The following is a 13,959-nucleotide window of genomic DNA, read 5'->3' as shown; positions in this document are numbered from 1 at the left end:
ATTTTTCTGAGCCCTTCACCTAGGTAACACTGGGTAAATATTATTTAATAATAAACTACAATGAAACCGAATTTATAATTAATTAACTATTTAAATTAGAAAATATGTCTGCCCTCCAGAAACTATCTAACTTTTATAAAAAGAAAAAAAAAATGACTGCCATCTTTAGAAAAGGATGTTTAGTTTAATAAGAATAAGGGAAACAGAAAAAAATAATAAATTGGAGCACAAACATAATTAGCTTCTTCCTGTTTAGCTGGTTTATAATCAACTTTGTCTCCTTGCATCTCAACTTTTCTATCATCCCACTCTCTTCATCCCCTCCTCCTCCTCCTGTTTAACGTCTGCTACCATTCTCTCTCTCTATTTTTTTTTTTTTAAATAAAACAAATCTTATTACTTTTTTTTTTTTTTTCACGTTTTAGTTTTCATGTTTTAATTTTTTTTTTTTTTTTTTCCATAAAGTTTCACCATCATCATCAAAGAAAAATAACGTTTCTAAAAAGTTTAACAATATAGTTTCTGTCTTGACTTAATATTGAACAATCTGAATTGGAAGAAAAAGAAATAAAGATATTTTATAAGTTATACTCCATAAAAATATTACTTTACAAAAAGATTGGTTGAAGGAAAGGGACTCAAATTCTACTCTGACTTTTAGTGAATCAGTTGAAGTGCATTAACCTTTGCTTCCATTGAAGTTTGTCCAGCAGAGTTGAGCAATGTTACACAGGCCATAAGCTATAGGCTAGCAGGAGCACTTCCCCACTGTCTAACTTGGATATATCAGGGACCAATTAAAAGTGTTTGTTACCATGTAAACAAATATAAGCATTATAAATTCCCCTACTTCCTACTTGTATTCTTTGCCTTTTTATGGTAACCATGTCTGTTATTTATAATTAACAATCTCTGTTTTTATCAAATTTCTATGTGTATACTTTATAAGGTAATATTGTGTATATATTCAGTATTTACTTCAACAGTGCTCAGTATTCAAGTAGAGTTTAGTAGTAGTATTAAAATATATTTATGACAAGTAAGCTAGATAGAAACGTTCCGGTTCCATTCTCGCAGTTTTATGCAAAAGTAATAGAGTGGAAGCCCTTTATGAAAATTCCGATTTTTGTGACATTTTAATAATAGGTATTAGACATCAGTTAATGAATTTTCTCCTGATTTCAGTTTCTTTGGAGTATTCTAAAGGTTTTAAGGGATATAGGGGCACAGCCTGTGATTTGAAAATTCAAATATATCTGCATTAAATTTGATTCATAGACACAAGTTAAGATTTCTTGAATTTTAATTTCTTAAGATCCCTTAAATTTTAAGCATTTTCTAGAATCAAAATTATGTAATAATTTTTCTACACATAAGATTTAGAATGTCTTGATTTTAATCTTTATAAGGAGATCTAAATATGGTACAAAATTGTTTGGAGAATTCATTTTACTCGCCTTGGAACAGGTATTCTAGTTTCTCTATAAGCAAACAATCTAGAGGTTAAGTTATTTGGAATAAATTAATATTTTGTTATTAGGTTTTGAAATAGTACATAAATTTTTTTTTCTGTAATATTATGTTTTTTTTTTTTTGTTTTTTTTTTAAAAACAATACCTTTTGAAAATGATTTTATGTGAAATTATTTCCAGAAATTTTATTAATCTTCTATCGTTTTATTTTTTCAGGTGGAAACTTTCCATCCTTTGGAAAGTCTGGATTTTAACATTTACGTGCTTGAAGAAACAGCGGTGTCATCTTATGGCTGACGTCACAAAGGAGAGAACGATGGTGTGAGGAAGAGGTTTTGGGGGGTTATTTTGTTGGCTTATCAGAAGCCCCTTTTTTTTTTTTTTTTTTTTTTTTCTTTTTTTTTTTACTTTTTATTTTAAAAACCTTGCCGTGTCGGATTAGTTTTTATTTTATTTTTTATTCTTTTCCATCTCCATTGTTTAAAAGAGTAAAAAAAAATTAAATGAATTCCGTCAACTCGTTGAGCACCATGCTAAATGTTACTGATGCTCGACGTGATCCACAGACATGTCTAAAGACTTTTCAAACGGCACATTTTCCAAAAAGCCATATCATTAGCCCTGTAGAGCTAGCCAACAATGGCTTTGAATACACCGGCATTAGTGATCGTGTCCGATGTGTATATTGCCATGGAATGCTAGATGACTGGCAACCTGGAGACAGTGTAGAGAAGGAACACCGGCGCAATTTTCCATATTGTCCATTTGTACAGGAGAGGGACATGAATGATCGGATCTATAACTCTGCCCACTTATCCTTTCCCCAATTCCTATCAAATAGCTTTGAAAGGTTCCACTCTGCTGCCACCCCACCAGACTATGTGCCATATGCAGCTCTTCGCACAAGGTTTGGTCAGAACTCTTCCACACAATCCCAGTTATCTAGTTTGCATTCTGCTGCTCAAAATGGCTGGCCGTCAGAGGTCCGAGATTCGCTGTCCAGTCGTTTACCCAGTAGTGTGTCTGCGTCAGTTCGAATTCCCTTCAGTATTCAGACCAGTTTGCCGTCCCAGTATCCCTACGCACAGAATCTGGGCCTCCCAACTTTACCATCATCGACCACACCAGTATATCCTGGCGAGTCTACTCAGCACACTACTGGTTATTCATCAACTCCAGCTATGCCTCGATATGCCTCACTCCATGAGCGTATACGGACTTTCCATTCTTGGCCTCATAAAAAGCCAAGTCGAGAATGGGTTGCTGAAGCGGGATTTTACCATTTAGGTAAGTTTGAATTAAACTTTTTTTCTTTTTTGTTTTCTTAAGATTTTTTTTTTTTTTTTTTGACACATTTCCATACAAAACTGAAATGTTTCAATGGCAGATTGCTTACTGGTAAACAACAACTGAGTATTGATACTAATGATATGCAGCAGGTTTTACTTTGTTTTTTTTTATACTATTTTTTTCTCAACACAAACCACTTTTAGTATATAAAAATGGCTATATAGATAAGATATTTTTGGTATTATTTAATGAACATTAGTCTTCGTCGCTAGTCTGGATTTGACAACATACTTTAGTCATTTGCTGTAACAATGTTTGCACATGGAAGAAAGATGAAAACAGTTTAACTTACACTTTTTTGACATATTGGATGAATTTGCCTGTCTATTGAGTTGCTTTAAGCTGCAGAGGTGTCTAAACTCTATTTCTACTCCACTTATAAGCTTTATTCAACAGCAAAAATTTAAATCTGCTCTCTCTTGGTCACAATTGATCACTGGGGTCAAGTTTTGTCAGTCACCCTCTCTAATCTACGCTTACTTTCCAAAAGTACATTATTGCCAACTTAATGTTACACTGCTTCAATCAATACATAAATTATCAAGAACAAAATAATAATGGAAAAACTTTAAAATTTATTAAATGCGAAAATATTTTTAGAATGATTGCTTGTGCTTTAACAAATATATAAATACTTGCAATAAATAAAAACTAAAAATGTTTAAATTGCAAAATAAATTTTTTAAGCATATCAATATTTTTTATTATTCATTTAGGATTTGAATTTTTAATTAAAAAAGACCAAATTCTAAAAATGAAAGAACACTTTTAATTTTAACAAAACATTGGGTGAATTCTGAGAGACTATAAGTAGGTATTTTGTGTAAAATTCTATAAAAAACAGATAAATTCTAGAAGCAGTAACCTCTGCATGTTATTCTGATTTTGAAAATAAGTTTGACTTTTTTAAAATTTTAAGTGCATGATTACAAACTTTGTTTTTTAGCTTGAAAAATGGTTTTGTTATTTATGTGATTCCATTTATTATTGACAATTTTAATTTCAGTTATTTAATTTTTTTCTTTTAAAATAGAATGCTCCTTTTATGTTGGATATATATATTTTACTTCAGTGTATTATATATACTTGTTTCACTTATTAAAAAAAAACAATCTTTTTATGTTAGCTAATTTATGAAAACCTGTTTTTCTACCATATTTTCCTCTGATCTAATAATACAGGTTTGTTACATGGGAATATATTTCTTATTACTTGAAAGTAAACTATCTAGATAGTTTTTTTTTTTGGGGGGGGGGTCTTTTCTGGGCTAAATTTGCATTGTAATTTACCAAGTCTATTATGGCATTGAAAACATTACAATACTTAATGACTTTTTTTTTTTTTTTTTTTTTTTTTTTTTTTTAAATTTAGCTGTATTTTTTTTTTCTTTTAAAAGGTTATTTTCAAAATGTTGCCACTATCATTCATGTCAATTATACAATGTTATATCAAATCGTTATATTCTAATCTGAGATTCTATTTTTATCCTGTGTTCTCTCGTTATATTTTACATCCCAAAACACAATGGATACTTGAACAAACTGCAACTGAAATGGGGTTTAAAAACAAATAATTTGAAAATGATAAAGACTCCAAGTTGATGTATTCAAGTTTTTTTCTAAAATTGTTCTTTTCTCTTGTATTATATATATACTGTATTAACAAAACCAAGACATCAAAAAAGGAATTGGTAGCAACAAAAAGTGTATTTCATTGTAAGTTATAATTGTTTCAAGATCGGTTGGACATTTTCAAGCATTATGTCGTTTGAAAATCTTCACATAACCAGCCTTTCTTCAGACTTTTTGAATAAAAAATACTTTAAAAATAAAACATTATTTAAAGAAATTTCCCTTAAAGGAAATGAAGCATGCGAAAACACTTATTCTGGACGCAACCTTTGTCAAGAGCTTATTTAAATATTAATATATCACCTAATTTTCGTATCCTTATTTACAAACCTGTCAAAAGAAATTACCACAAAACCCCGTTAATTTTTTTTTCTTTTTTTTTTTCATATTTATAATATGGCCAGAACAACCTAGCTAAAATGTTACGGTTGTTTTTCAGTTTCGTATTCGCCCAATGGTGGCTTCAATGTTTACAAAATATCGACTATCTTATTATATCTGAATTATACGAACCCAGTAAAATTCAGTATATTACAAACAAGTCATATATATATATGCAATGTTCATGACTTGTTGGAATACTCTGGATTGCCTGCACTCAAATTGAGTGTTTATTAGTTCTTAATTCCCTTCATTCTTTTTAGTCCCCCGATTTATCGGAGAGGGACCTATGTTTTCAGTGGCGTCTGTGCGTCCGTCCTTGTGGACAATTGCTACATAACTGTCTATTAGTTTTTCCTGAAATTTTTCCACAAATTGTATTTCATTAAATAGATGTGCACGGTAAAAAGAAATTTTTACAAAACCTCCCGTTGCGTCTCCAGGGGCTCAAAAGAAGTCAAAAATGCCCCAAAAATTGACCAAAATGATACATTTTGCCCCATAACTTTTGATCCATCGATTAGATTTTTCTGAAACTTGGCCAAAATGTGGATACCATTGTTCTTAATATAAATCCAGTACGAGTGACCCTGGTCCCAGGGACTTTAAGTGCTAAAAACGCCCCTTTTTGTGGTTTTTTCATATTTCTCAACAAAAACTTGATATGTCTGACTATATAGTGGCTTTTCACGGTGGTCAACTCAAATATACATGTGTTAAGACCTGAAACTGTACCATTATCCATTTACAGTGGGATTCGGCATCCCCAGCGGACTTGAGGTCAAAAATGCCCCAAAATGGCCAAAAATGACGCTTTTTGCCCCATAGTGTTTGATCCATCCATTAGATTTTCCTGAAACTTGGCCAAAATGTGGAGGCCATTATTCTTAATATAAATTCAGTATGGGTGACCCTGGCAAAATTCTGGTTCACATCCCTTTGGAATTTTTAGGGCTAAAAAAATATTCTTTTTAGAGCTCTTTTTTTCATATTATAAAACTTGATACGTATGTCTATATAGTGGTTTTCCATGGTGCTGAATTGAAATATACATTTCTTAAGGCATGAAACGGCACTGTTTGTCCATTTTCATTGGGATTCGGTGTTCTCAGGAGCTCAAAAGGGGACACAAATGCCCCAAAATTGCAAAAAATGACACTTCTTACCCCATAACTTTTGCCCCATCCATTAGATTTTTCTGAAACTTGGCAAAAATGTGAAGGCAATGTTGGGTTTCACATTTCTCACATTCATCATTACTTCACTATTTTTTGTGGTGTCATCTCACATGCAACACCAGAGGGGGACCATGCACGTGCGGCTTGTGGCAATTGTTTGGTGACCCGGAAGTAGTGGCTTAGCAAATGAAGTCAAAGGTAGCTTTGTGGCTGGGTTTGAATCCTCTACTGACACTGATGATTGCATAAGCATGAAACCCTAGTGTGTAGGTATAAAAGAATAATTATTTTTAATTATAAAATATATATATCTATAAAAGTGAAATTGTCTGTGTATATTTCCCTACCTAGCTACTCTGTCAATTTTCAATCTACAGATTTGACATAAGGGGTATTGAGATTTGGGAAAATCTTTTTAATTGGTTTTAGGCCAGAAATTTGGCTGTCAAGGGGTCAAAGTTTAAAAACCTGACCTTTGAAAACTCTACCAAACTCCTCCGTCAATTTTGGGTCTAAACACTTGAAATTTTAGATGTAAATTACTTAGACATGGATCAAACTTTTTAATTTGATTTGAGCCCAAAACAAATGTTAAGGGGTCAAAGTTTTTAAAAATATGACCGCCGCAGTTTCTACTAAATTACTCAGCCAAGTTTTGGTCTAAACATTTGAAATTTTACAGAAAATGTATTCAAACATAGGACAAGCTTTTTAATCGGTTTTTGCCTGAAAATTTGACTGCTAAGGAGTCAAAGATCAAAGGATTTTACCTTTGCAGTCTCTAGCAAACTATTCAGCCAATTTGGGTCTAAACATTTGACATTTTACATAAAGGGTATTCAGACATACGGCAAGCTTTTTAATCAGTTTTTGGGCGAAAATTTGGCTGCCAAGAGATCAAAGTTGAAAGAGTTGACTTTTGCAGACTTTACCAAACTCCTCCCCCATTTGTGGGTCTAAATACTTGAAATTTTAGATGTAGGTTACCTGGACAGGAGTCCAACTTTTTAATATATATATAAATATATATACACACACATGAAAGTTATGAACAGTAGATAGGGCCCAAGCAAAGCCGGGCTGATCTGCTAGTATATATACAAAAAGATAATTTTTTTATAGTAATCCTATCTATTATACATATTGTACTAAATTCTATACTGTGTCTGCTTAATAGGTCATCATCTCCCAGCATATGTGCTTCTTCTTTGAGTCATCTTACTCTGTACTTTCTTCTCTATAATTTTTACTTTGTCCCACAAGAGTAAATGAATGAAGTAAAGGTTTCCATTCAAAATTTTGTACAAATTCCAGAGTTCAACAAGATAAACCTGAAAAGGGTTAAAGGTTACATCAGCTGAAACATGAGAAAAACATTCAAGATAAGAACAATAATTTGTACAATACAAATGAGCCAAAAAGTATATGGTTCTCTGACTGATGCCTTGAATTTCAGGGGGAAAATAAAAATTAGCCCCCAAAAGGTGTTTTTCACCCCTAAAACATCCTGGGGCTCATGGCCCAGAATTTTCTAGGGCCAAATATTACGTTTCCAAGTGTATATCCATGTGGCCTTACTTTTGGGTAATTTTCAGCAAAATCTAAGTATGTACCAAAAGGTGATGTTTTTGACCATTTTGAGCCCTCTGGGGACGCAATCAGAATTTTTATAAAAAATCTGAAAATGTTACATTTCCTCCCTTGGGTAGTTGTAACGTCATGCAAAATTTCAGAAAAATGTAAGAGTAGTTATTGAGAATTTGGGGAATGAACGAACGGACGAACAAACGAGGGTGAATTCTAAGGTCCAAATCCGTCTAGTCTCCCCTCTTCTGGGTGCAGTTTATTGCTAACTGTCTGAGACGACCCAACGGGGGAGGGGGTGCTGACAGAACTATCCAGTCTATATTTAGGAGGCCAGAGTACCTCTCCTTGAGAAGTACTGACTTGACTATCCTCACCTTCCAGTTTTGTGCCACACTTTCCTGCTGTGGGAAAGAAGTAAACATCGTCATATGTGGCAGTCATAACCACAGTATCGAATCCAGACTTTTTGTAACATTCTTCTATAAATACACACCAGTGAATATATATCACCATGTTATCTAAATTATTAGCTCTTCAAGGTCACAACAATAATATTGTTTTTGGTATTTATTATGCGAGTATGATTAAACATTTTGTGTAGGTTGTAATCTGCACGTATATAAAACTTATGTTATATATTTATTATATTTATATTCCAATAGATTAATTGGCTATTATAAGGTATATGTTTAATCAAAGCTAGTTTGATGTTTTTGAACGTTGACTATATGATCTTTAGTCTTTTCCATACTTATTATACTAGTTATTGCAAAAAGAATATAACACAAAACGTTTCAAATACTCTGCTCACATTCATTATTGTTTGATCTTATAATCTTCATGAAATTTGTTAAATGAATCAACTTTACTAAATTCTGACCTCTCGCTTTGCTTGGGTCTCTTTTTAATTATATAGCCCCTTCCCCTTAGTACATCTACATCGTCTACTTTTGCTGTTGAATCCAGTCTCTGACTACCTTTACTTTTAGAAGGCAAACTGCTTATTAATTCTTTATGAATCTATGAAGGCTTCTTCTGACACTTCATTTTATGCTGCCACTTCACAATTTTACCTCTTTATGATTTGTGAGATTCTAAACATATTTTGCTTTTTCTTTGAATAACAGTTCATAACAAAAAATAATTAATTCACTCATATTTAGGGCTGTTTACATCTGGTTTAATAAATGTTTGGGGTTTTTTCTCCCTTGCAATTAGGAAATGAATCTTTTTCAATTTATTTTTCTGTATGTTATTTTTCTAATCAACATTAAAACTAATGGTTTGAAAAGGGATCACTTAAATGCTAGCTTTGGTGACTTTTGTATCAAGTTATTTATGCAATTTGCATTATATTAATAATTTATCTACAAAGACAAAATATTACAAAGCTTAATCAGAAATACTGTAATATCAAAGATACATCTGCATCTTGCCCTTCATATATTTAACAAAGACTGATTTTAAAATATATATTTAAAAATGGATAAGTCTAAAAAATTTCATGAAAATCTAACTATTGATTTTTGCTAGATTTGTTAAACACAGGTATGTATATGCTAGGTACATGCAAAATGAATGCCAATGCTCAAAATGAATAAAGTTTGACCCCCTCCATTTACTTAAAAAATTCACCAAAAAGAAATCAGATTAACCAATTTTAATAAAATTTTCAGTATCTATCAAATAATGATCACAGAATATAATGAACCCATTATTTTTATTTAAATCTCGGTGGAAATGTATTAAAAACTACCTTTACTAAAGTTATGGCTTTCATAAAAAAACAAAAAAAAATACTTTTACTAAAGTTATGGTTTTCATAAAAAAACAAAAAATACTTTTACTAAAGTTATGGCTTTCATAAAAAAACAACAAACAAAAACTACTTTTACTAAAGTTATGGCTTTCATAAAAAAAAAAATACTTTTACTAAAGTTATGGTTTTCATAAAAAAAGTGCATGAATTATTTTTGTTTTCTTTATGATAAAAAAAGCATCATAAATTATAACAATTAAAAAATATTTCATTTTTACAAGAACATTACGAAAAAAGCCCCTAAATCCGTATTAATGAATTCGATATAATTCAAAGAAAAATTAATTTCTCAAACTACCGATATTATCATTGAATTAAGCATTGTTTATTTAATATTTTCATATGAAAAAATTATAATTGCAAAAAAAATTTTTTTTTTTTTTTTTTTAAATTACAGGTTTCGCATAATTTTTATATGTAAAATTCTCATATTTTCCTTGCTCGCAAGAATGTGAAACTTTTGGTGTACCATAATTTTTATATAAAATTGAAAAATAAAAATAAATTGTTTTAATTTAAAAGCACAATCATAGAAAAATAATTGAATTAAAAAATGATACATTCACGATAGGAATGTAACGGATACACAACTGGGAGGGGGGGGAGAACCGGCACCCTCTACCTCCGTTTAACTATCTGAAGTTATTTTCAGACAGCCTTTTGACTGCCTAAGATTTTGGGCTTCCGTATAATCTATCTTTAGTGACATCAGTTTTGTTGACATTCTGCTAAGTGAGAATCTCACTTTTGGGAGCTAATTAAGCTATTTTTTGTACAAATAAGGAGTTTTTTTTGTTTTGTTTTTTTTTTAATTCAATATCTTAGGACTTTACTAATTGTCATTGTAATAGACCCAGAAAACTAATATTTATCTTTCAAAGGATTTTTACAACAAAAGGAGGATGGGCCTGTAAATTCACCCATGTCTGTTCATCTGTCTACACTTCTCTCAACAACTACACCTTGGAATTTTTTGAAATTTTGGACAAACATTAAACATGAGTAAAAAAAGTAATGGAACGGATTTTCCAGGCAAACTTCGGTTGTGTGTGTGTGTGTCCCCCCCACCACGGGGTTCTTTTCGGAAAAAAATTGAGGCCTTGGATTTTTATAAAACTTTCTGAAAAGTTGTAACTAACTGATTTCTATATAATTTTGTTTGTCTATATTTTGCAATGAGTCTGGGGTGTGACCCAGGGGCTCTTTTAGGGCTAATAAAAACATTCCATTTTTGGGATTATTTTACCATATTTGTTTAAAATTTTTTTCTGTATGTCTATTTAGCAGTTTTGCATGGTGCTGAACTCCGATTTAAATATGTTAAGGTCTTGCGAACTTTTAGGGCTAAATGGTGGACTTAGTCATTTCTTTTTTTGCATAGTGCAGAACTCAAATTTACATTTCCATATGTTAAGGCCTAAAACTGTATGTTAAGGCCTAAAATTGTACATTTTCACCCGGATTTGACGTCCCCCTGGGGACTTTTGGGACTAAATGGGAGTGGGGTGCAAATGCTGAATTTAGTAATTTTTTATGCTTCGTTCACTGTGCACTCACTCATGCATGCTTCACTTGTTTTACTTCAAAATTTAACCGAATTGGTTAGCTCGCCATGAAAACATTTTTCGTAACTTTTTTCACATGTACAAAGTTTTTTTTCTTTTTCGAAATTAACTTTAGTCTGCATTCTTTCAAATACAATCAGAAAGTATTCAGAAACCTACAAAAAACATTTTGATGAATCAGCTTTTTAAAACTATCTTTATGCCACCGTTTTTGCCTGTAGCTAGTTTATGATTTTGAAATGATCACTACATAGAAACATTGTTTTAAGGCATTGATAATGTAAACACCATTTTAGTCTCACATTTTAATTATTTTCATATACTAAAAAAAATTATTTTAAAATTATTACTTTATTCTAAGCTTCTTCTTTTGAATGGTGCAAAAGTTATGATATAACTTGTATTACATTGTGTTACATATGTGCGGATTAAATCTGTGGCATGCGTTGAAAGTACCTATTGAACTGTTTTTGTTTTGAATTCGTTTTAAACAAAACTTTAAAAATACAAAAAGACTTGAATAATTCTGGACGATGATAAAAATAATTCAGGGTCTCCTGCAGATTAACACAATTGGTCAAATAGTCTGTGACAAGGATGGAGGTGTGGACTGGTGCATTCACGCAAATCTTTTAGCCTATTTTGAAGTTGAAGATTTTTCAGTTTTAAGTGATGAAGATCAAACTGAGAAGCTAAACATCAGTGTATCATTCTTTTGGAACCCTGCAATTAAGTAATGGAGCAGATTTTATATTTTATTTGAATTAAATATTTCTCTTTAAAATTTTCAAGATGTTATTTTACAGAATTATAAAATTTTCATTTTCTATATTTACAACCAATATATAAAATGTTTTCTACTTCTTTTTTATTTTTATCAGTCCGTATTTACTTACTTCTGTACAAAAAAAGGTAGACCCAAGAAACACTCTAGATTTTGTTAAGGAAGGAGGGAGATTGCCCCAGTCAGGGATTTCTCCTTCTCCTGAGGACAGAACAGATACACTTTGAAATATTTATTTGCATAAAATATCAAAAAATTTACATTTCAAAATTTGAACAAGATGTTACCTTATACTTTTTAATTTTTTTTTTTTAATTTTTTTTTATTTATTTATTTGCATTTTTACAATTTTGAAATATTTACAATTTTGAAATATTTACAATTTTGAAATATTTACAATTTTGAAATATTTACAATTTTGAAATATTTACAATTGTGAAATATTTACAATTGTGAAATATTTACACTAGTCATTTCTGGAATTCTTTAACTTTAGTCATGTTGATATGTTGTGAATCGCTCAATTTTTTACTAAATATATTTGAATCGAAATATTAATGTTAGTCAAACTAAATTTTATTCAAAAATAGCAATTTATTTTCTACTATTAAATATTAATCAACATGAGTGAATACAATCATTTGCTATGAACATCATGCGTTTTAATTATGTACTTATATATATATATATTTTGTAGGAGATATCCTTCTCAAAAATACATTTTAGGAACTGTTTCTGTATTAGTATAGAAATGTCTTCTTTTTTTTTTTCTTTTCCATAAATAATATTTTTGCTTTCATTTCTTTTATTAAAGAGAATGCATACTGGAAAATGCTCAATCAAGCTGACTGGACATGACTTTTGTATTGCTTTTGTCTGCTTTCAGTGGCAATATTTAATTATATCTCCTCGACAACACCTGTGCCAATCAAGATATCTAGAAAAAGACAATGGAGTTTAAATTAAAATGTCCTTCTTTTTACGGAGAGGAGGTTATTTTATTCTTAATAATTATGGTAAATTATATAACTACTAGGACTATAAATTATTTTTTTTTCTTATGTATTACTGTAGATGATAGTGAGAATTGTAATATACATAAACTAAAATTAAACTAGCTGAAAAATTAATCCAAATATTTAACTAAATATACAGCAAACCTGAAACTGGTCCAGATTTTTTATATACCTTAAATATATATGTAAAATAAAACAATGAAAAAATATTAACAAAAATAAACTTTATAGCTTGCTTATGTATATATATATATATATATATATATATATATATATATATATATATATATATATATATATATATATATATATATAATAAATTTAATCAGCAAAAGTGTTTAACGGATATAACCTATTACATTCTAATATTTCTAGACACAAAAAAACTTTATCTAAGTATATATCACTTATAGATGTCTTTTAACTTGAAGATTGTTTAATAGCAAAATAAAATTAGGAGTAACATGATCCTTGTTGCAGCATGGATTAATTTTCAATCTAAACAGTGGACCATGACCTTCAGACTAATGATTTTATTTCAAATTGCTTTCTATTAAACTGATTGTAGGAAAGATGAAAACTTGATGTGACTGCATCATGATATTTCATTTGCCCTTTTTACATATACTTTTGTAATGCTTGTGTTTTTATTTTATTTTTTTATTATGATTTCGCTTGGACAAAACATTTAAATACTATTAGCATCCTTATTAATTTGATATGGTATGAAGACAATATATTGAAATTATTGGAAGGAGGGATAAATAGTGTTTCCTGCTCATACTGAATTTCTTCAATTCTGGGTGTGTGTGTTTTTGTTTGTTTGTTTGTTTGTTTGTTTGTAATTTCCATAGCCGTAAACAGTTATAAATAATATATTCATAGTTATGTGACTGGCAATTTTTTTTTTTTTTAGTTGAATAATTTTTTTACACTGCAACAATGTCTTTTTTCTTTCATCATTCTTGAATTGTCTGAAAGGTGGTAGTGTGTATGTATAAATATGGTTGGTGTCCTCATCTTCATTGAGGAAGTAGGTCACGCGCACACACACACACGTCTGCTGCTGCAGATTAGTGTTTACTAGTGTGCTTATCAGCAAGGCTTGTGGCCCTGATCCATCCAGACAAAATCCTCATGAAAAGAGAAATTACCATCTCCATTCTTTTAGATTAC

General features: G+C 30.5%; 1 protein-coding gene across 2 annotated transcripts in view; it reads left to right on the top strand.

Annotated features, from left to right (window-relative positions):
* Positions 1-13,959, top strand: part of LOC145286094 (uncharacterized) — a 164,646-nt gene that overhangs the window by 79,511 nt on the left and 71,176 nt on the right. For both annotated transcript variants that reach the window (XM_080134774.1, XM_080134773.1), the window contains exon 2: positions 1,689-2,759. In XM_080134774.1, coding sequence (XP_079990900.1) covers positions 1,976-2,759 — 784 coding nt within the window. In that variant the 5' untranslated portion in view covers positions 1,689-1,975. The remainder of the gene's footprint in view (positions 1-1,688; positions 2,760-13,959) is intronic.

Source organism: Euprymna scolopes, chromosome 10, assembly GCF_053919585.1.
Source record: "Euprymna scolopes isolate OS-2025 chromosome 10, ASM5391958v1, whole genome shotgun sequence".
In the NCBI taxonomy this organism is placed as follows: Eukaryota; Metazoa; Mollusca; class Cephalopoda; order Sepiida; family Sepiolidae; genus Euprymna; species Euprymna scolopes.
This window is presented reverse-complemented; position numbering and strand designations above follow the sequence as displayed.